Source organism: Citrus sinensis, chromosome 4 (genome assembly GCF_022201045.2).
Source record: "Citrus sinensis cultivar Valencia sweet orange chromosome 4, DVS_A1.0, whole genome shotgun sequence".
Lineage (NCBI taxonomy): Eukaryota > Viridiplantae > Streptophyta > Magnoliopsida > Sapindales > Rutaceae > Citrus > Citrus sinensis.
The window spans coordinates 2,861,839-2,886,314 of record NC_068559.1 but is presented as its reverse complement, the minus strand read 5'-3'; the positions used below and the strand labels follow the sequence as shown (position 1 = coordinate 2,886,314).

The 24,476-nt window shown below is 30.3% G+C and overlaps 2 protein-coding genes across 2 annotated transcripts; both read right to left on the bottom strand.

The window, feature by feature from the left end:
• Positions 1–297: 297 nt before the first annotated feature.
• Positions 298–2,571, bottom strand: LOC102608447 (WAT1-related protein At2g39510-like). Its single transcript, XM_006485998.4, has 7 exons — positions 2,352–2,571; positions 2,189–2,251; positions 1,951–2,067; positions 1,618–1,864; positions 1,357–1,518; positions 837–985; positions 298–734 (listed from the first exon to the last, which is right to left on the bottom strand). The coding sequence occupies exons 1-7, from the start codon at positions 2,552–2,554 to the stop codon at positions 524–526; spliced, it is 1,152 nt and encodes a 383-aa protein (XP_006486061.1). The 5' UTR covers positions 2,555–2,571; the 3' UTR covers positions 298–523.
• Positions 2,572–8,961: 6,390 nt separating this feature from the next.
• Positions 8,962–17,258, bottom strand: LOC102630789 (uncharacterized). The gene is made up of 14 exons (XM_006486434.2): positions 17,019–17,258; positions 16,589–16,651; positions 16,328–16,444; positions 15,999–16,236; positions 15,722–15,883; positions 15,352–15,503; positions 14,963–15,162; positions 10,807–11,092; positions 10,660–10,722; positions 10,432–10,548; positions 10,098–10,344; positions 9,791–9,952; positions 9,163–9,311; positions 8,962–9,060 (listed from the first exon to the last, which is right to left on the bottom strand). Exons 1-14 carry the CDS (start codon positions 17,246–17,248, stop codon positions 8,979–8,981), a joined length of 2,268 nt encoding a protein of 755 aa, XP_006486497.2. The 5' UTR covers positions 17,249–17,258; the 3' UTR covers positions 8,962–8,978.
• Between the last annotated feature and the right edge of the window lie 7,218 nt (positions 17,259–24,476).

Sequence of the window (24,476 nt, the reverse complement as noted above, 5' to 3'; positions counted from 1 at the left end):
TCTTTTAATATATTTCATCGAGAGGGAAGAAAGTGATACCAAATAAAACTTATATTTAATTTGGCGTACACCATCAGAGGACCAGGTAAAATGTGCAAGAGCATCTAGGAGTGGGCAAAAATAAGATGGTATCCACAAAAAACCAAACCAAATCAGAACCTCAATTCGAATTATGCATTGGATAAAAACTAATCGGTTCAGTTCGATTCAAAATCAAACTAAACCAAATGGATTTGTGCCCACCCCTATCTATATACACACTTTTTTTTTATATTTTTTTTATTTTGGTAGGCAGCCTCTACTACAAGGAAAATTTATTAATTATAAAATAAAGTAGTACAATGCGAGTTAATGAGTCTTTAACCCTCAAAAAGATGCAAAGGACTAAAAGTGATAATCAAAAAAAAAATTCAAGAAAAATTGACAATGATAAAACTAGTAAATAAAAGTGGCTGACAAGACCTAAAAGAGTGAAGTCTGCATATGGAGCTCGATCTGATAATTAAGTTAATAAAGTCTTGCATCAATTGATGGCATTCTCTAAATCACCACCGTTTGTTCTATCCATTTGTTGATCAGGTGGTGTCACCTCATTTGTCATATTAGATTTTATAGCCATTTGTTGATCAGGCTGTGTCACTTCATTGTTATCAGATTTTGATGGGGATCGGTCCTTGTTCCGGCCCCACAAAACCATGTATAGACCAATAACAATGATAACTGCTCCAATAATCCTGAAGAAAATTCAATGGTAACAAAATAAATAATCTTCCCATACTCAGCATGCATGCAATTCCCTTTTAATTTCAATAAGGAATTAACCGTTTGATGCATACCTTCCTAGATAGAGTTTCTCAGCTAGAAAAAATGAGCCCAAAACTGCAATTATAACCATGCCCAGTGGATTAAAAGAGCTCACAAAAACAGGACCTCTTCTCTTCATCAGCCATCCCATAATGAAATAAGCCGTACAAGATACAAATCCCTGCATGCAAACATCGACAATTAGAACATTACAAGGATTGACATTACTAAAACCTAGCAATCCAACTCAAAGGGCTAGTTTACTGGGTAGAGCAACCAATACTAGTTATCAATGTAGGGACTGACTTAGATGTGAAAATTTAGGCGAGACATTTCTATGACGTGATTATGCTAATGTCTATCTTGTGAGGATAGAGAAAATCTGTTGACTTCCAAATAGTTGGACACATAATATTTTAAAGTTAAAAACTTTTGTATATTTCTCGACTTAGATACCCGTATTTCAGAAACCAGGCACACGTTATTTGGATGAATTGACCATTTTCAATTTAGTTTCAAGAGACGATTTATGATAAGTTGAGGACCACTTACACCATAGATCACGGCCAAAAGTTTGGCATCAAAATGCAATAACCAGATTCCTGTGTTCCCGCGTTCAATCGCTAGGGTCAAAATGGTGCCTTCAACCGAGCTCATGAAGCAAATTAAAGCTGTCAGAGAGAGCTCTGCCGGGTATGACTTCAACAGAAATGCCTACAGAAAGCCACCATCGATGATCTTTCTTAGCAAACAGCAATGACAATAATAAGAAGGTAACATATATATGAACTTATGGCATGATTAATTTCTTACTTGTAAAATGATGAAACAAGACCAGGCAAAACACCCGGCTGCTATCAATAAAGCACCTTTCGTCAGATCCTCTTCGTTATTTTGTATGCTAGTTTCCAACTGATTATGTAAAAGTCTAACTTGCTTCCATGGAAATTTCAAAATTGGTCCTTTGAAAAGTGTCATACACATTGCTCCCCCAGCTGTCACGATGGTGCCCAATATCTTTGCCTGGCTATGCGTGCTTTTAATCTTCACTTTCTCAAGCCTGCATAGTGAAAATATCCTTCAAAAACTTTATAACATTTCTTCACAAAGTTACTTAAGCTTATGTATAGAGTGATTCCATCTGACCTAAAGATCCAAGCCATTAGAAATGTCAATGCAGGAAGAATGTTGCACATGGCCACTGTGAAAGTTGCCGTAGTGTACTTCATCCCAGTGTAATACAAATTCTGGCTAATTACAGGCCTGCATGCATTAAACATTCTAGTATTAAATTCACGAGTCTAATTTAGAAATCCGATCATCATATCCATAAATAGTTTAAAATGCAATATTTTTGCTTTAATTTGTGGGGAAAAACTCTTACTCGAACAAACTAACCAACGCGATCTTAGCGAAGATTGGCAATGTCATTTTTGGCCTTGTTTTCCTGTGAGAAGGTGATAAATAATGTCTTCGACGTTATTGATTATTTACGCGTAAGTTGTATTAATTCATTTTAAGAGAAAAAAAAAAATTAAGAAAGGTACCTTTCTAAAACAAAGGCAAAAGGAGCAATGAGAATTGTAGCAACGACCATGCGATATGCAACCAATACATATGGGCTCATACCTTGATTTAGAGCAAGCTTTGCAATTACAGACATAATTGAATAACAAAATTGCATGAAAATAACACCCAGGTAGGGCTTTGCATTATGACTCAGAAACTGAGTGTTGAACTTCACAGCCATTTTTTTTTCCCCTTCAATTTTCTTTCTCTCTGTTGATGTCTCAAACACAAATGCACCATGAAAGTGTACTTATAGACAAAATATTTGTTTGTTAATGCCCATTTGTTTTGCATGGTTTCTGAAAACACGTTTGTCTTTCTAGGCATGCCGTAAGTGGTACGTAACATTGACCCCTTGAATACCAAAATAGTAAAATGTAAATGCTCCTTTAACCAGTGGGATATTCCCCCCCCCCCCCCCCCCAAAAAAAATCATTTTTAAAGATTTTAAAATAAAGAAAAGCTTAACTAATTAGTCAATAAAATTCTTTCCTTTACATAAGTCTCTTTACCATGTTCTTTTAAACCTAATTTTAATTTGACTCTTTTACCTTTAATTTATAATGTAAAATGACAACATGTCAGATTTATTTAAATCTTAAAATTACATTAGACATAGTTTCTACAAGACAGTTGAAAAGTTTAATTCAACAGGTATGAAAATAACTAAAAAAAGTGCATTTTAGTTGATTTTTAAAGAATACATAGATTAAAACCAGTTTGAGTCTATTGGCTGAAAAATAGACTCAAACTGTAAGAAAGAAACACTTTTAAAAAGAATTAAGGTAGCGTTTACATTTTGAATTGGAGTGAAATTCTAGGATTGAGAGTGTGAAGTGAGAGTAAGAGTATATTGTTTACTTATACTGGAATGGAAGAATGAAATAGATATTAGAATCTAATTTATGTGTTTACTTCGTCTTGAATTGGGAGTAAATAGTTTTAAATTATAATTTTACCCTTATTTAAAGAATTGTAGTTTTTAATTACAAAGCTATTAAAAAATATATTTCATGACTAAACATTTATTTTATTATATTTGTAAATTTATAATAATTATTTATATCCTTAATTATGTACATCATAATTTTTTAATTAATTTTAATTTTAATTATGTAAATTAAAAATTATTGATAAGGGTAACATAAATGAAACATTTTTATTATTAACATAGTACAAAATTAATATTTTCTTAGAATAAACTATTTATTATTATTAATTATTGATATTAAATAAATATAATACTATTATTTTTAAATAAATATAATAATATTATATTTTCAAATAAAGATAGTATATAGTAATATTATTAATTCTCTATTAATATAATAATATTATTTTTAAGTAATTTTAACTTAGAATCAAACCAATTTATTATTTACTTAAATATAATATTAATTATTTTATTTTTATTAAATTTAATAAAAGGAGGGTAAAAAAGGAAGAGGTGGGAGTGGAATGGGAGTCCCACTCCCACTCCCCAATCCAAAAATGAGTGGGATACACGGAGTGTAATTCTCAATCCTCCCTTAAAATGTGCAAGTATACACTGAAGTGGGAGGAATCCACACTCCTCACTCCTACTCCAGAAAGTAAATGTAACACCCTAGGTAAATCCTACATCGACAAAGCACGGGAGAGATGTTGGGTTTATAAGAGATGATCCACACTTTAATTGACAAGACATGTTTTGGGTTGTATAGGCGTCACAAGAATAAAATCGTGTGGGCCTTGTTAAGGCCCAAAACGGACAATATATTGTCAAATATGGGTTGGGTTGTGATAGATTGTATTAGAGCGGCTTCGTGTGTCCTCTTGAGCGATGGTAGGATAAACCTCAGCGAGGACACTGAGTCCCTAAGAGTGGGTATATGTAACACCCGAGGCGAATCCCACATCGGCAAAAGCACGATAGAAATGTTGGGTTTATAAGAGGTAATCCACACCTTAATTGATAGGACGCATTTTGGGGTGTATGGGCGCCCCAAGAACAAAACCGCGCGGGACTTGTTAAGGCGAAAAACGGACAATATCTTACTAGGTCTCAGTTAAGTCATGACAGATGGTATCAGAGCGGCCCCGCGTGTCCTCTTGAGCGATGGTGGGGCAAACTTCAGCAAAGACGCTAAGCCCTTAAGGGAGGGTGTATGTAACACCCTAGGCAAATCTCACATCGACAAAGTATAGGAGAGATGCTGAGTTTATAAGAGGTGATCCACACTTTAATTGACAAGATGCGTTGTGGGGTGTATGGACATCCCAAGAATAAAATCGTGCAGTCTTTATTAAGACGAAAAACGGACAATATATTACCAGATTTAGGTTGGGTCGTGACAGTTAACGCAACATGAAACCAGCCACTGTTTATTCCTTATAAAGCAAAGCAATGGTGCAAACACATCCCAGAAAGGTAAAACAATAATGAATTAAATGCTTTCGATGTTAAAATTGAGTATTGTAAATAAAAAATTAAAAAAAAATCAAATGTGAATGTGATAATCTGATATGTTTTATATATATAGAGAGAGAGAGCTTTTTTTTTTGTTAATTAATTACATCACCAGCCTAGCGCTAACCGTAATAGAGAATTGACAAGAAATTTAAGGAATTATTAGATATTTGACAGGAGAAAATTGTGAGTCAAGCATTGGAGGTCTTCTTCAAGTCGTTAGTCAGCCTGTGAATGTGTATGTTCACATGAAGTAGCTTTCTGACTGGCTTCTCGAAAGTAAATGTTATATAAATTAAACGAGACATGGAAAAATATGAGAGTTTTCAATCACATTTAAGCCACTTTCTTTGAACAGCACAGACCAATTCCACATTTCCGTGGAATAATTATTTTGTACTGAATATCTGAATATTCAAAGACTTGGGGTGAGAGGAATAAAATTGATGGGTAAAATAAATGCCCTTTATGTCCTTGCTGACTTCATATTTGTTTTGGCTTGTTGACTTCATAGCTGTGTAACGTGGCTCGCCACGTTCTCCCTGTGTGGCCTTTGAAAACTTTATTGCAAAATTAGGTATGGTATGCATGGTGCGTCCCAAAAGTTGAACGCGGCTCGCCACGTTCTCTCTGTGTGGCCTTTGAAAACTAAAATTCAATTAATTAAATAATTCATATGAAATGTGATAAAATAGAAGTTATATACTGATATTACTATAAAGTATGACTTATTAAACAAAAAAAGGACTTAATTTTTTTTAAAAAAATAATAATGAAATCACATCATGTCGTTATTTGTGTGGAAAATGGAAATTGAACAGTAGTATGTGCGGAAAAGGTGGAATTCTATTGTGTACGAGAGATACATTACTGAATTAATGGATGTATGATATTTGTAGTTCAATTAAATATAATTATGAATTATGTGATGATTTTTAAAATAAATACACATACGGTATATATATATTAACTAAGTGTAATATTTCTGATATACTCTAAAATCTCTCGTGGATATGGCTATAACTAATGTCTAGTTTGGTATTGAGGTATTGTACCTTTTAAGCTGCAGCTATTATGAAAGAAAAAAAAAACTATAAATATGAAATAGAAGTTAATAGTATGTAATAAACATAAATTTTAAATAATAATTTTGATAAAAATAATAAAAATATTATAAATATTTCATTTTAAAAGTGATTGATCAAATCACCTTAGTTTCTAAACAAAGTATTTAGTAAACACTTTAATGTTATAAGATTTAAATTACGGTTGCCTAACCTCAATATCAAAATTCCTTAATGAGTTTCATTAACAGCTAGCGCAATTACTGCAAACTACATCAATCAGTCCAGATTGCTTCCAAGTCAAGTCGTTAATTTGTGGAAATTAAGAAGATTAGTCATCGGAGGAAACCCAAGTCAATTAGTCCATATAGAAGTAATTGTTCGATTTTAGATTCCTTGTCTCGGACTTTTCATATAAACAAAACTTTGCATTTGAGCATTCGTCGACATTTACGTTATGACTAGGGTACCCTGGCCCCGTCTCACACGCGACGTTAGATAGTATAATTTTACTTTTCTTTTTTTTTTTTTTGTTGAGAAGGAGTAATTTTATTGATAATCTGATCTGACTATTACTCAGACGGTAGAGTATCAGTATCCCAATGTTCAAAGATATCATAATTCGATTCCAGTATATTGGTATCGGAATACTCGAACAGTCGATTCAATTTTTTTTTTCTTATGCCTCTTTTGGAACGAAAACAAAAAAAAAAAAAAAGGAAAAATGTCTCATTTTAATCCAGATTACTTTGGGATGTATTTAATTAAAGATATTTGTAGAAGAATTCTATCATGAATTTAGACTTCTATGTTTAAATTTATTTTGTTTGGATCCCTAGAATTTCCAATGTCCTATATGTCTAATAATACAAGACGAAGTGTAATGCATACAAGTCAGAGTCTTGCATGTGCAGCAGGATAAGATAGACTTGTATGTGTGATAACAAAAAATCCTAATATAGCTCCTTCTCGTCCAAATTTGTCCTTCATTAAAGGTGCGTTTATAGGCTCCAATTTTTATTTTTATATCCTTCGCATTAACTATTGATTTTTCTGTTCTTCATTTGTAGCGGATTAAAATCCCAATTATACTTTAAATCAACAAGATCGTATAAATGGGGATCATGCACTTCACGGAATCTTAAAACTATTTTTTTAAGGACTTATTACAAGTACATATTTTGTGGGAAGCTCCACTCATATTCCAAATGCACAATGCAGCCATAACATTCTTCAGAAGAGAGAGAAAGCCCAGCCCAGCCTAGTCCAGCGTACCTAAATAATCATAAATTAATTTAAGGTAATTATTTACCGAATACTTGTTTTTTCTAACTTTTTTTTTTAAAAAAAAAATTTTAGCGCTCCACCTGAAGTTAATTTTTTTTTCACTAGTCCACTCCTGTTATAATACTATTAGAACTTTGCTGACATCATAAGGGTAAATTTATCATTTCACAACGACATTGTTTGAAAATAGAAGTAGATATGTGCAAAACAATATAATTTCAAGTGGAGCTAAAAAAAAAAAAATTAAGAATTGTGTATTTTTAAAAAAATACGAAAAAATAGATGGTTGGTGGATAGTTGCCCTTTTACATTTGGGGCTTTAAAAGTCATTTATATAATATTCCATTAGTTCTCTTAATAGTTCGAAGACAGAAGTGAACATGTGCAAAATAATATAATTTCGAGTGGAGTTCAACAAAAAAAAAATTAAGAATTGTGTATTTTTGAAAAAGTACGAAAAAATAAGCGGTCAGTGGATAATTGTCCATAATAAAACGAAAATATCATTGCTCCAATAAGAAACATTTAATAGTACACTCATGTTCACTTTGCCTCAATCAAGGCCTTTTTTAGCACAGGTGTTCTCATTTTTTTATATAGACATACTGGTAAGTCGTGAGACTTAATACAATCACTGCAGATTACTATTAAGTTGCACGGTTTTATAGTACAGTGAAAATAATTTTATTAAATCATACAATTTAACAATGTGTCCGTATTAAAACATATAAGAATGTCTGCACCTGAGAATGAAGGACTAGGCTAGTGTAAGTTGGAACGGGCTGCTTTAGCTAAATAATAAGCACTAAGCAAGTCATATATATTATGAGATATGATTTGGATCCAAAATTGGTTTTTAAAACATCATAATTTAGCCTGCATGTGATTCATTTATATATATCGAATCAAATTGGTCTTCTAATACACTTTACCAAGAGGGTACAAAATGATCCCAAATAAAATTGATATACAAGTTGGTTAATTTAGGTAGGTGAAATATTCAATATTTGATTTTGGTACATTCTTTTTTTTTGGGTTGGGTAACCTACGAGGGAAATTTATTAATTTAAACAAAATAATACAGCAATTTAGAGGAATGTAACGGGCCTTTCTCCTAAAAAGATGCAAAGCAATAAAGCAATAAAAAAAAAAAAGAAAGAAAGAAACTTTCAAAATATTTAACAGGGCATAAGACGGAAACTTAAAAAGAATATAATAAGTGCTAAGAGGACCTGTAAGAGAGAAATCCGCAGTCAATACTAGAAAGATAGGATCGCATTGGAGCTCTTATACAGTGATATATACTAAGTTAATAGAGAATTCACTCTTGCATAATTTGTAAGCATTTTCTAAATCATTACCGTCCGTTCTAACTATTTGTTGATCGAATAGTGTCTCCTCATTGATAAAAGAGTTTGATGGGGATTAGGGGCAAGCTCCCAGTAAATTATACTCAAGCCCACAGCATAAATTTACATTTAAATTCTCACTCGCAGGACTTTTAAATAAAATTTAAAAAGTTAGACTTTACAAACTAAAATGAAGTCCATAAATATTAATATTAATTTAATATTTAAATAACCCACAAATTTATTAATATTTTTTTATTAATCTCAATTTTTCCAATTCCACCATGAGTCCAGCACCCATCGAAAATGCCCAAACTATTTTTTTTCATTTTTGCATAAAAAAAATTAGTGACAATGCCACACAACCCTTCCCGTTTCAAATTTATATATTTATTACCTTTTGATTTTTTTTTTATATTGCTATTGAAAAAGCCCCAATCAATCAACATGTTGTCTCTACCTTGATGGGAATTGATCCTTGCTCCGGCCCCACAAAACCATATATAGACCAATGACAATAACGATTCCTCCCACAATCCTAAAGAAAATCCAATGGAAGCAAAATTAATAATCTTTCCATATTCTGTATGCATACTATTTCCTTTCAATTTCAATAAGAAATTAGCCGTTTCATGCATACCTTCCTAGAAAGAGTTCCTCAGCTATGAAAAATGAGCCCAAAATTGCAATTATAACCATGCTTAATGGATTAAATGAACTCACAAAAACGGGACCCTTTCTCTTCATCAACCACCCCATAATGAAATAAGCTGTGCAAGACACAAATCCCTGCACGCGAACATCCACACTTATACACATTTTGGAGATTGGCATTGAAATTAGTATCCAACTCGAAAGGTTAGTTTATTGATTAGATTAATCAATACTAACAAATATGTTCATTGGGTAGAGTAATCAATGTCAGTTATCAATTTGTAAGTATAAGGATTGTGGGATAGTTCTATTACATCAGTATGATAATATGATGAGGTTGTTTAAACAAAATTTATTATATTCGAGTAGAGAAATTTTTGTGATTTTAAAATATTTTTTCCACTATTTTAAAGTAAAATAATTTTGTTCGTCCTCACGCGAAAAACTTTGGTTAGATATGGTAGAACTAACCCACTCAAACATTAGTTATCAACTTAGATAATAGATACCACTACTAGAATCCCATATGCAAATTGAAATACTCCCTATTGGATAAATTGACCATTGTCATTTTAGTTTCAGAAGCATGGTTTATGATAAATCAACCCACTTACACCATAGAGCACAGACAAAAGTTTGGCATCAAAATGCAATAACCAGATTCCTGTGTTCCCCTGTTCGATTGCTAAGGCCAAAATGGTGCCTTCAACCGAGCTTACAAAGCACATTAAAGCTGTCAGAGAGAGCTCTGCCGGGTATGACTTCAACAAGAATGCCTGCAAAAAAAAAAAAAAAAAAAAAAAAAAACAACCCCAGATAATCGTTAATTTCCTAGCAACGATAAAGTTCACCATTACTGACTAGCTAGCTAGCTAGCTAGAGAGTCACATATATGAACTTATAGCATGATTAATTTCTTACTTGTAAAATGATGAAACAAGACCAGGAAAAACACGCAGCTGCTATCATCAAAGCACCCTTTGTCATATGTTCTTCCTTATTGTGAGTGCCAGTTTCCAATTGATTGTGTAAAATTCTAACTTGTTTCCAAGGAAATTCCAAAATTGGTCCTTTGAGAAGTGTCATACACATTGCTCCTCCAGCTGTGACAATGGTGCCCAATATCTTTGCCTGGCTACGCATGCTTTTGGTCTTCACTTTTTCAAGCCTGCATATTGCAAAATTCTTCACAAAGTTTATAATTTTTCTTCGCAAATTTACTTAATTAGCTATAAAAAAATTTATTGCGGCTGACCTAAATATCCAAGCCATTAAAAATGTCAGTGCAGGAAGAATGTTGCACATGGCCACTGTGAAAGTAGCTGTAGAGCACTTCAGACCTGTGAAATACAAATTCTGGCCAATTACGGGCCTGCATTACACGTTTTAGTATTAAATTCACGAGTCCAATTTAGAGATCCGATCATCATGTATAGCTTGAAGTACAATATTTTTGCTCAATTTATGGGAAAATAATCCTTACTCGAATAAACCAAGCAACGCGATCTTAGCAAAGATTCGAAATGTCATCTTTGGCCTCGTTTTCCTGTAATAATGCAATACATGTCTTCAATTCGTTGATGATTTGCACACAAAAAGTACTAATGCATTAAGAGAAAAATTAAGGTACCTTTCTAAAACGATGGCAAAAGGAGCAATGAGACTTGTAGCGACGACCATGCGATATGCAACCAACACATGTTGGCTCATACCCTGAGTTAGAGCAATCTTCGTAATTATTGACATAATTGACGAGCAAAATTGCATGAAAATAACACCCAAATAGGGCTTTGCATGATGACTCAGAAATTGAGTACTGCTGCACTTTTCAGACATAATTTTTTCTTCTCCTTCTCTCTGATAATTCAACAAATGCACGCACAAAGAAGTATAATTTTTTATGTACATAAAGTTAGCTTATTTATTATGTTCATTTATAATGCATGGATTAAGAAGGTATTGATAATACGCTTGTTTTGTTTTATGTTCTAGGCAATATGTAGTAGGTAAATTGGCCACTGTGTTTCCTTAAATTACAAAAAGAACATTTTACAAGAATCATAACCACCCGCGGTTTATTCGGCTTAAAGCAAAGCAGTCGTGTCGACACGTCGATCCTAGAAGGCTAAAACAAGATCGAATTAAATGCTTTCGATTTTAAAATTGAGTATTTCTAACAATCATGAATCTCATTTGTTGCCGACGTAAACACAAAAGCTAGCTATAGAAGAAATCAATTAATTGTGAATGTGGTAGGCTTAATTTGATAGGTTTTATGTGCAGAGCATCCTTACTATTGGAGAATCATGTAGTCAAAACGTTGGTGTGATAGATATCAATATTTGAATCTTAATTGATGTGGCAACTTATTTATAACTACGATATCATGTTGAGCATCAATAATTAATCTAATATATTACTGTCACATCAATTAAGACTCAAGTTAAAGCATAAATACTAAAATTTCTAACATTACTCATATTATAGTTTCTCTTTAATGAGATCGACGCTCAAATTGTACTATGCAACCATTAAGATAATGTATGGAAGTGGATTATTATTGAGGTATTAATCATAAAATCTTCATTTTCTCTTCCCATGTCATTCATGAAAGCCAAAAAAAGTCCTTAAGAAAGTGGTTGAGTGGCTTTTTAATAGTTTAATTTAACTGACTAACTGAATTTAAATTTTAGAGGTAAGGGGCAAAAAATAAAATTGAGCTTGACTCGCACCCTACCTTAAAAAAATAAATAAATAAAAGATAACACCCTACTTATAGAAAGACAAACTTTGGTTTGCAGGATAATAGCATCTCGGTCCCCAATGTCTTCGTCTTCTCATATAAGCACATAGTTTCTCCATATTTACTGCCTTTATGATTCTTTAAGGTAATGTTTACTTGTTGGAGTGGGAGTGTGGAGTGTGAATTCCTCCCACTCCAGTGTTTACTTACCTTAAAAAATGGGGGAGTGAGAGTGGGAATCCGTGGCTCCCACTCAATTTTGGAGTGGGGAGTGGGATTCCCACTCCCATGGGGGGAGGTGGGAGTGGGAATCCACTCCCCCCTCTTCCCATTTTATCCTTATAATTAAAATTGAAATAAATAAATAATATTTAATAAAATAAATAAATAATATTTAATAAAATAAATAATATCATATTTATTAAAAATAATAATTATATCATATTTATTTTATTAAATTTAATAAAATAAAAATAAATAAATATTATATTTAAATTAATAATATTAAACATTAATTTTAATAAATATTAATTATTTATTTAATTAATAATAATAATAAATATTTTATTCTAAAAATATATTAATTTTGTACTATATTATCAATAATAATATTTCATTTGTGTTGCTATTATTAATAATTTTTATTCACATAATTTAAATTAAAATTAATAAAAAATTATGATTTACATAATTAAGAATATTAGTAATTATTATTAATTTATAAATATAATAAAATATTTATTTTATTTTCCAAATATATTTTTTATTAATTTTTTAATTACAAATTATGATTCTGTACATAAGGATAAAATTATAATTTAAAACAATTTACTCCCAATCCAAGACAAAGTAAACAAATAATTGGGATTCTGATTGACAATTCATATTTTCATTTAGTCTAAGTAAACACTATAGTCCCACTCTCACTCCACACTCATAATCCAAGGATTCCCACTCCTCAGGATTCCCACTCCAATCCAAAAAGTAAACGCAGCATAAGTAGTTGGTCAAAAAGTAATTAGATAGATCTCAGATCCCTAAACCCTGACCCTAATTTATTTTGTATGTATTACCACATTCAGTTCACAGCTAGGATATTTGCATCTCCCACATGCTTTTTTTTTTTTTTAAATATTTTGCCTCATTATATTATTTGTTAGTGACTTGAAATTTTAGTACAAAATTGAGAAATTATCATTACACCACTTTTTTTTACCTTATATTCATCCAACCACCACAAAATTCTAACATATTCTCTGTACCACCTTTCTTTTGAAATGTGTATCAATTAGCTACTTTTGCACTAATACCGTTAAATAATTTTAATGAAATGATAATTTTACCTCTAAATAAACTAAGAGATCATTTTATCTTGTAAAATCTTTGAAAATAAAAAATTATAATTATAAAAATACCCTTACATTTAATAAAGAAATAAATCCAAAAATTAGAATTTTTATTTTTAATAAAAAATTATAATTATAAAAATAACTACAAAATTTTGGGAATTAATAAAAATCCCCTAAATTATTAAAATTTTGGGATTTATTTTTTAATAAATAAATTCAGTTATTTTTTATTAAAAATTTGTAAAATTATAATTTTTTAATAAAAATAATTATTAAAATTTTGTAAAATCTAAATTTAATAAAAATCAACTGAGCACCTCTATTTTAGATTTATTTTTTAAATTTTTGGTTATTTTTATAATTATCATTTTTTTATTTTTCAAAGCTTTTTTAAGATAACATTGTCTTTTAATTTATTTAAGAGTAAAATTATTATTTCATTTAAATTATTTAACAGTGTTAGTGTAAAAGTGGCTAATTGATACAAATTTCAAAAGAAATGTGGTGCATAGAATATGTTAGAATTTTGTGGTGGTTGGATGAACATAAGGCAAAAAAAATGTGATGCAATGATAATTTCCCTACAAAATTAGATAAACTATAAATATGATACGTCTCATTCTCTCCTTCACTTCTACCTTCAAACCTTTAGTCAAGGGTCAACACACGATACCAAAATAAGTTTTGACCTTAAGATTTTGAGTGTGAATCTTAATCAAGTGGTAACTAAACCTATAGTAAATGGATGCCGCTACTTTTTTCTTTTTTTTTAGTCTATATGTTAACTAATTCGAAAATTAAGATAAAAGAAGCATGATTTTTAATACTAAAATATTATTGGAGTAATTAGTTTGAATAGTAGGTAGATACATCCCAAATTATCTTTCCTCTTTCTAATAATGTGATAAAATTATAGAATCAGGTAGAAGACAATTAAGACTAGGGGGTGGATGTGGAACTATGTTTAGGCTAGGCCTCGGTGGCCCTGACCCTAGAGTTAAAAGCAAAATTAAAAAAGATAAGGGCCTTCATTGAAGTTTTACACATTCCGTGATAGTTTTTATTTGGTGCCCACTCTACAGTTCTTATGATAATGCCCCACAAAGATTTTTATTTCTCTATTGTGGCCCCCATGGAACCGAAATCCTGGTTCCGTGACTGCTTAAGAATTCTTAGTGAAATGATTCTACTCGTATATCTTTCAATTAAAAAATGTAATTCGTACTAACATACGAGACAAGGGAAACATTATGGGTTTAAAACGTCATATATTATTAATACATGCCGCATGTAATGAAATAGTAAATGCCAACTGAAGTTCTAAACTTTCAGTAAAAGGATATACATTTTATAATTTATAGACAAGGTCATGAAATTAATAATAAATTGGGGAGTAACATGAACAATTTTTTTTCAAAAGTTGAATCAAGCATCCCCCTTGGATAATTCACAATTAACATAATTATATATTGTTTTAAAAAAAAAACATAATTCGATATGTCATTAGAAAACAAAGCACGATCCTGCAATCAATCTTAAAGCAATTCAGAACTCAAAAATCACACACTTACACATGGATCAAACTTTGCCTAGAAAGTTTTCTTCAGAATTAGATTTAATAAAAAAAAAAAGTTTCCGATTCCAAGCAGAAATTAATTAAGCAGCTAGCCCGTATCTTGATCCTTATATATCTCAAACAAATTCATCAGCTCCTGATCCTCGATCATTTGAAGCCCCAATCTTGGTACTCGTCTTAGCCATTTGTTGATCGTGAAGATAACTTGATGCAGCTAATTCTTTAATATTGCTGCCTGGACTTTGTGTGTTTTGATCCTTGCTCTTTCCCCACAAAACTAAGTACAAGCCAACAACAATGATAATTGCTCCAACAACCCTGAAAATTATTGATGAAAGTTAATTAGTGGCTGATTATTCAATAGTTCTTTAAAAATGATGCAAACTAAACTGTTTAATTAATTAGTAATCTTTGTATTAGTAAATAATTAGAATAAAAATATCATTAATTAGAGTATTATTATTGCGGATGCATGGATGCAAGTTGTAGAGAGAAAATGACAAGCACCTTCCTAGATACATAATTTCGGATAAAAGAAAAGAGCCCATAATGGCCACAATGATCATGCACAAAGGATTGAAAGCCGTCACAAAAACTGGCCCTCTATCTTTCATTACCACGCCTGAGACGTAGTAGCCAATCCCTGAACATATTACTCCCTGCATTCAAATTAGTAAAAATTATAAAAACTACTTATATAAATAATTTTACAAACGTATATGCTATGTACAAATTAAGTTTACTTATATGCTGTTTCAGCTTATTTATAATATTTGGCATGTACCCAAATAAAAATTTATCATAAATAACTAGAAATATAATTTTATCTCACTCTAATCTGTTTTTTCATATCAATTTGTCTAACTTGAAATCTTACACTGTAAACAGCTGCTAACAATTTAGAATCTAAGTGTATAGACCAGACGGCGGCATTGCCCCTTTCTAGAAATAGAGCCACAATCGTGCCTTCAATTGTGCCCATCAAGCAAATCAAAGCCGTGAGGGAGAGCTCAGTCGGATAAGATTTCAGCGTAATTGCCTATTAAAAAAATGAACACGTAAATGACATTTTTAATTAATAATTAATTAACATAACTAAAATTATAACATGCAATAATGATGACTAATGGCTTTTTGACTATGAGGAATCGTACTTGAAGAACCATGAAACCAGCCCAGCTAAAACAGCCTATTGTGATCATAAGAGCACCCTTAATTGGACTTTGCACACTTGAATTGCTTGTAGATTCTTGATGGTAATTGTGATTTGTCCATGGCAAATCAAGCACAGGTCCTTTAATTAAAGTCATAAACATTGCTCCTCCAACTGTGACTATGGTCCCAAATACTTTTGCCCAGCTATGAAATTTCCTAAAATTAACTTTCTCGAGCCTATAAGAGAAAAGAAGACGTTATAATTAGATTAATTTAATACCCTTTTGTTATAATAATTAATGTTGAAACAAATCACAAAATTTTTTACCTAATGATCCAAGCCATTAAAAATGCAAAGGCAGGTAAAACATTGGCCATGGCTGTTGTGAAGGTTGCTGTTGTGTACTTCATCCCTGTATAGAACAAGTTTTGGTCAATTGTTGGCCTGCAAAAGAACAATAATTGCAACCAAGTAAGTTAATTGGACAGAATTCCCTTTAAAATAATGTTAACTAGAGAGAAGATTAAAAAAATAACAACTTATATACGATTAAAAAACTGCTGCATATTAATGATCAAGATTACTCACTCTAATAGGCCGAGCAATAAAATCTTTACAAAAATGGAGAGGGTCATCTTTGGTCTCACTTTCCTGTTGGATAACAATTAATATTCATTTGATGATTAGTTCTTACACCTTCTCTACTTGCATGCAAAATCGTCAATGTAATATATGAAAATCATCAGTGTAAACATTTGCACTGCACGTGCAAAATGCAGACAATATAATATCAGCATTGTTCTGTGGACAAATTTTAGGCTTTTGCAGGAGAGAAGAAATGCATTTGTTAAAGTGACAAAATGAGAAAAATGATTAACAAAATGCAGATTGGTTATGGCTTCTATCAGCATTTTCTAAAGTGTGGACGTATTTACGTATGCGATAAAAAAAGATAAAACTAAACGCTAGCTTCAGCCTGAAAAAAAAACAAGATAAAATAATTTTTTGAAAAAAGTACCTATCCAAAATAAGGGCAAAGGGAGCAACAACAATGGTGGCAACTGCATGCCGATAAACGGCAAATACATGTGGGCTCATGCCCTTATTGAGGGCAAACTTAGAGAATATTGACATCCCTGCATATCCAAACTGAAGCAAAATTACAGCCAAAAATGGCTTGGCTCTAATATAAAACCTAGCAAGCGACTCCATATATGTGTGTGTGATGCAATTTAATTTCTTTTCCATGTCTTGTCTCTTTGGTGAGAAAGATGGATTGGGAGCTTGCTTATATACTGAGCTAAAGAGAGATCTTTTTCATGGAACAAATGCTATCTCAACACGTTTCCTTTGCAAATTCTAGGGACTCCACTACGTAAAATCATGAAATTAATTTTAATTTATTTGAGAAGAAACCCATTTCTCTAAATCATCATCAGAAACAGCAGTCTTTTCAGCACGCATGAAATAGTGATGATCACTAATTAATTAATGAGAGAGCAAAAGGAGGGCTGTTGCTCTCAAAGCTAACATTTGTTTGTCTAGTGGATGATGAGTTAGTGGGCCTTGCTTGAACGTAACAATAGATATATAATATGTTGATTTTTAGTAGATTCCATAATGGGATAAGATTGAGCACATTATAATTATATTATATAATTTGCAGGGGAACCTAAAACTTTATATCCCTTTGCGCTAATTTATAAAATTATTGTCGATATTTATGTGAATATTGGTGCATATAAAGAAGTAAAAAAATTGTATATCAAATAATACGATATTAAATTTTTGGGTAAAAGCATATTTAATCCATGTATTTTAATATTAGTATTCATTTAGTCCCTATATTTTTAAAAATGTCTCGAAACATCCATACCGTTAAAGTATTGATACCTCTACCGTTACTTTTTTTTTTGGCTTACTTTTATAATATTACCCTTTTATAATAATTTTTTTGGAAATTAATAAAAAGAAAATAATTAAATTACCAATTTAACCCTAAAAAATAAAAAAATTATATAATTTTTTTGCAAGCACCATTTGCACACTTGGTAGTTTGCATACAATTTTTGACAATTAAAAATTAATATAATTTTTCTTATTTTTATTTTTTAGGGTTAAATTGGTAATTTAATTATTTTCTTTTTATTAATGTCCAAAAAAATTATTATAAAAGGGTAATATTGTAAAAGTAAGTAAAAAAAAATAAAAACTAACGGTAGGAGTATCAATACTTTAACAGCAGGGATGTTTCGAGGTATTTTTAAAAGTGTAAGGATTAAATGGACATTAATATTAAAATATAGGGACTAAATGAGCTTTTACCATAATTTTTTTAGCATAACATATATATTTAATAAAAGATTGACAATAAAATAATAAATAAGCTTATAATATATAATAAATGTACCATTTAAACCTTTTAATTTTTTATTGATTGAAAATGTGAAATTATTGAATAATTTGATATAATAGAAATAAAATAAGCAACTATGACTGCAAAGGAAATAAACCACAAACCAATTAAAATGTGAATTATTACTATATTTTTTTTAACTTTCTACATTAAAACTTCTCTATAGTCATAACGTTAGAATCAAATTAATTGAATTAATATGAGAAGGTAATAACTTAATGGAAGTGTAGTTACAAAATTATTATTTTTAACTTAATTATCTTTAGTATAAGTGATACCGAAGTAAAGTATGAACTACAATAAAAGCATGTCAAATGTAATGTATAGACATTGATAAAAGGAATAAACTAATTTATACTTGTGGTTTATATAGTGTTGAGAATATTTAAAGTCATTTTCAAAATTTAAATGTTTGCATTTTCTTTAATATTTTTCTCTCAATGTAACTTCTATATTATAAGGAGTGGTAACAACTTTAAATAATAAATTATTTATCCCAAAAACTTTTGAAAAATATTTATTCTATTTGAAACATTTAATATGATACAATATATAATTTTTACAACATACAAATAATTATTATTAAAGTAGATGTTATTCTTATATAGAGTATCACTATGGAGAGGCTTTGCTATAATACCAGTGATGATATTAAAATATACTCATATACTTTGGTTTCAATTAGGATATTTTTATAATAATTCAAGCAGTAATAACATTTTAGCCCTCTAATGATTTCAATTTATTCAATAAATATATAATCTACTCATTTTATAAAATAAGTCACTAACTCCAATTGAAGAAAATATGATTAATTTAGGGACATAGAAAACAAAATAAAAACTATATTATTATATAAAAATGAATAAAACATAAGGAGTTATGAATGAATTTTTTCTAGACCAGACAAAGGGACATTGTCCTTACTTTTCTATAGCCGTTGAATTTAATAAAGGCAAATTAGTATATTTATATGCTATAATTAACTTAAATTACAATAAGTCACACGTGCAACAGTTGAAAAATAGAGAATAATGAGATAAAATTTAACTGAATCTATTAGGCTTCAAACTTTATACAATTGCGATAAGTTTTTGAGTAGCATTCTTTTCAAGTGTAGATATATGCTCAATTAGCCTGCATATATTCCACTTTATTATTTATTTTGTTAACTAGCATGGTATTCCCCTTATATTCAGTTAAGATTTTTTTGGGTATAAATTCTAATGAGTGCCGCATTATAAAATTGTGATGAATATTAAGCAGAATCCATCAATCAAATTATATCCTAATTGGTTGAAAAACATGGGATGATACGAATCAGACAATTTGTTAATGCTGCCATTATCATGGCTTGGACATTGTAACATTAATCTACCTTATTGGCATAACGTTGGGAGTCAATTCTTTGAAAAAAAATATGAGGATATATAATTAAACAATTAACTGACTGGTGTAATCCAGATTCTGACTACTGCATCTTCTGATTTACAAAAATCTTGCCAATGAGAATGAATTCTTAAACAATTATGAAAAAGAGGAGCCGTTTCAAGCTCAAATTAGATTGTGTGGGTATCAATTAAAGTGTATATTCCACTAGGCATGCACCATGAATCTTGTCTTAGTTTGTTATGAATTAATTTGATGATATATATAACTATTTCTATGCACTAACTGAGATTAATGCAATCCGTCTCATACTTCATAAGCTCATTTCAAGGTCAATGGGATGATTAGCTTTAAATTAATTTGCTATATAACGCTAAAGCTGGCATTACGAGCCTAAACTCAATCGTCAATATCGGACTCACCACTATCTTATAGTAATATAATTACTAATCCTGAGTCCTGCTGCCGATTGTTAATTAAGCACAAAAAAAGGGCAAATTCTTGGAATATATATACATATTTTTTGGTAGTTCTTTATCCAATATCTGTGACAATGTTCTTAATTAATTAAATCTTCATGCCATTTCGGGAACTCTCTCCCCTATTAACTAACTTTCTCTATAACGTCATCAATAACTCATTATACAAAGAATCCTTGTGAATCATCCGCACCAAATAAGAACGTTTTTTTTTATATACGTTCTTAAATGTTAAATTAATTATAATATACATATGGATAAGAGAAACAACTCAATCCACTAGCTTAAGTTTATAGATAAAAGCTCAACATAAGTACATATTAAAAGCAAATATTAACAGGCTCCGACATGTGTTTAAAAATGGGTCAACATCTTTGAAAAAAAAAAAGAAAAAGGAAAGGAGTTTACACACGAAGGCTCTGATGGAAACACAAAATATTGACTCGTGACTCATAAATCATTTAAACCGAAAAAGAATTTAAACTAGTCTAAATTAACAACATTAGTATTAAAGATAGTCTCAACGATATGCACGAGATAAAAGTTGTATGAAAGGAATAGAATTTAAGAATATTGGTATTGAAGCTGGATGCAATTATGTTATTATATATATATATAGATTATTTGAGTGTTGTCCAAGTTAAAAGAAGACTCCATGCCATAAAGACCTCATCTCTAGCAACGGAATCATGCTTTCGAGCAAGAAATACGTTAAAGGGGATGCTTGAAAAAAGGCACTTAACTGCACGCATTGCTTTTCTTGCTAAAAACGAAATGCATGTCCGTTAAAGTTCATTCCAGCTCTCTACAGAAACAGATGGTAAGAATGAACAAAATGAAAGCATGCAAATCAATCGATTATATTATTTTATATATCTTAACAATTTGAAGATAAAACGAGAGGACAATGTCCATGGGCAATGTGGAGCTATGTTCTATGTACAACACACGCTCCCCGGCCCAAAAAGAATTCCAAGAAATTAAAGGACTGCTTGAAATTTTACCCGATTTGTACATTTTACGTGTAGGCCCCTATTGTTTATATATTTTTGTTATAACCTATGCACTGTACTGTTTCTTCAGTACCGAATATCGTCCAAGTAATAAATGCCCAAGTTTCTTTTGGATCCCAATTCCAATAAGACTCTCATGTCTGGTTAGCCAATACTGTTCCAAGAAAGAGTACTTATGGTTAGAAGATAAATCTTAAACTGATAATATAACTCTTCCAAAATTCTTATTGTTGAATCACTTGATATTTATATTAATTTCTGAAAAAAAATACTTAGAAAAACTTTTTTTTTCATTTATTTATTGGATTTCACAGAAATAAAATGACCCGTTTACATTTTAAATTTTTTTCTTAAAAATCCTTATTAATTTTTTAAAATGTAATGACTAGAAGAGCCGTGGATAATAATGATCCACATAAAAGAGCTGCATAGCCCAATACCATCATACTTACGTGCATCATTAACCACTGGACTTGGAGAGCGGGTACTAATATTCTGGATTGATGCATTTTGGTTAAAAAACCCGAAGTCAGAGACTCAATGCCTTGGGTGGCCTCCACAATTTAAAGGTTTTTAATTATTGCTCTCTTTTTTTTAATGCTGTATTATTGCTCTTGGTTAAGACAAAGTTAGAATTGTAAAACTTTCTTTTTTCTGTTATTGTGCATTCTTAAGTAATTAATAATATTATAATAAGTAAACAACTACTATCTTGTTTAGGATTGAGGTTGGAAACTATAACTTAAAAAGTTTTAGCACTACAATATTTAGTGAATACTACTTGTTGTAACTTGGAAGATAAATTGATTTGATTTTTTATTTATATGATGAAAAATCTATATGTCTTTACTAATTTTGTCAAAATTATTATTTAAAAATTATATTTATTACATACTATTAATTTTTATTTTATAATTATATCCTTTTTTATAACAACTATTGTTTAAAAGTTACAGCACCTCCTCAATATCACGTAGAGTCTACATCTCTACTTCAATATAGAAGTATAATTGTACTTGTAATATAGATGCCGTTCGAGCATTGATAACTGGCAGACGCAAAAATTACAGAAACCTCAACGTGAGGAACTCAAAATTTTGTAATGCTCGTTGAAGATATCCCTCTCCACGGAATTAGAACCTTGTTTTATAAGTACATAACTTGTGGAGGGATACTTTCTCATCATTTTGTTGCTTCCTTATTTATACATCTTTCTTTCTCAAGAAATAATTGAAAGACAAATTTGAAACTTCCTTCCTTTGTTAATCTAATCTATAAATCATATACTAAGAAACTACTTTTTTTTAAAGAAAATAAATAAATATAAGCAAAGTCTAAATTAATTATTTTTAGTCCCTACCTCAAAAGAAATCGAACATAGGTTATTAAACTTAACCAAAAAAAAAATCTTGAAAGCAAATAAAAATAAAGTAATTACAAACAAACAAGCAAATAAACAATTTAAGGGTTCACAAAATTTTTTAGACTTCAGTGTTCACATAGCGCAGTATAAAAGCATGAATAATAGAGAATGCAAGATATAAACCAATATTTTTATGTTCAATTCTTATTTGGGACAATGACATTTTGGTCCATAATATTTCTCATATTTATTACTCGGACTAGGAAATAGAATTGTGCTTCGCGCAGCTTTAAAAAAAGAATTTTGTATTATCATTTTGTTCCTATTATACTTTTAACTATTTATTCGATTTGATTAAGAGGCAAGACTTCCAAAAAAAACATGAAAAAAATAAAGCAAAGCTAAAATAAAATAATTTTTTTTAATTATTTAAAATTGCATTAACTAAATTAACACTAAGGAAATAGAAGTGTTATAGATGCACATTGTTTGAGACAAAACCTTGGAAACCTGAGGCTGATATATTACCGCGAGGCCACCTGGAGAAGGAGCAGAAGATACATCACAGTAGCCTCTCAGTATGTTCCCTTCTTCGGCAGTAAATCCGATAGAGGTGAGCATTGCAGGCCAGCAATTATATGTGATGATATCAAAAGCGCGGCAACAGTCAGGGCCAATATCAACCTGGCTATTAAGGAAGAATATAACAATCTCATTTGAGCATGATTTTAGTTCCATTAACGCGTTCTAGTACTTCATTAGGCCTCCACTAACTTCAAGTCTTGTTGTAAGATTATAGCCTGATTTCATATTGTTGTTGAGGCGATCATTCATGCTAGTTGCATTTGCAATATTTGCCATGATAGGCAAGTGAGGGCCAAATGAAAAGCACATGTTTTAGAGCCATTGCTATTTTTTGTTCTTTTATGTTGTGTTTATGTTTACGTGAGATATTAGTTTATTTTGTTGCTATTTATAAATTAAGGTAAGGCAGAGGAGAAGAGTGATTAAAAATGTTTATAAATTATTGCTTAATTGTTTAATTTATGATCAAGAATGTTTCAAATAGAGAAGATAGTGGGCATTTTGATGAATTGTTACATATTAATTGTGTAATAACAGTCAAATTAATTATGAGAAGATGGAAAGTCAAATCTGAAAGAAAAATTCTCTATTTATTAGATAATAGAGAATATACAAAAATAAGAAATGGTGATACTATATCACCTCTTGTAGTCTCAACTTTATATAAATATATTAATATTAATATTAAGGGTCTATTTATGGTACCACAGTCGTACCATACCACAGCTGCAGCTAGATCCAGCCCATAGTGGTCACTAGAGCAGGATCTAATGGTTAGATCCAACTGTAGTATGGTACCACTGTGGTACCATAGTTTTGCCCTAATATTAATATTAGGGTAAAAGCTCGTTTAGTCCCTATATTTTTAAAAATACCTCAAATCATCCATACCATTAAATTATTGACACTTTTGCCATTATCTTTTGTTCCTTTTAACTTATTTTTATAATATTGTCCTTTTATAATAATTTTTTAGACATTATTAAAAAGAAAAAAATAAATTACCAGTTTAACACCAAAAAATAAAATAAAATAAAATAAAATAAAATATATATATTAATTTTTGTGGAACACACTCTTGAGTTAAAATATTAATTTTTTAAAAACAATTGATAATGTAATTTTTTACAATATTAATTTTTTAAACATACGTGAGCTTCCACAAAAATTAATATATAACTTTTTTGTTTTTATTTTATTTTTGAGTTTAATTTGATAATTTAATTTTTTA

Bases quoted from the DNA above. Each gene is read 5' to 3' on its own strand.
- LOC102608447 (XM_006485998.4), bottom strand. From the start codon at position 2,554: ATGGCTGTGAAGTTCAACACTCAGTTTCTGAGTCATAATGCAAAGCCC. The intron at 2,252-2,351 runs GTACCTTTCTTA...ACCTTCTCACAG, and splicing joins TTTGCCTTTGTTTTAGAAAG to GAAAACAAGGCCAAAAATGA. The intron at 1,519-1,617 runs GTAAGAAATTAA...GGCTTTCTGTAG, and splicing joins CTTGTTTCATCATTTTACAA to GCATTTCTGTTGAAGTCATA.
- LOC102630789 (XM_006486434.2), bottom strand. From the start codon at position 17,248: ATGGAAAAGAAATTAAATTGCATCACACACACATATATGGAGTCGCTT. The intron at 16,652-17,018 runs GTACTTTTTTCA...GTTATCCAACAG, and splicing joins TTTGCCCTTATTTTGGATAG to GAAAGTGAGACCAAAGATGA. The intron at 11,093-14,962 runs GAGATATATAAG...ATAATAAATAAG, and splicing joins AGGAGCTGATGAATTTGTTT to CTAACTTTATGTACATAAAA.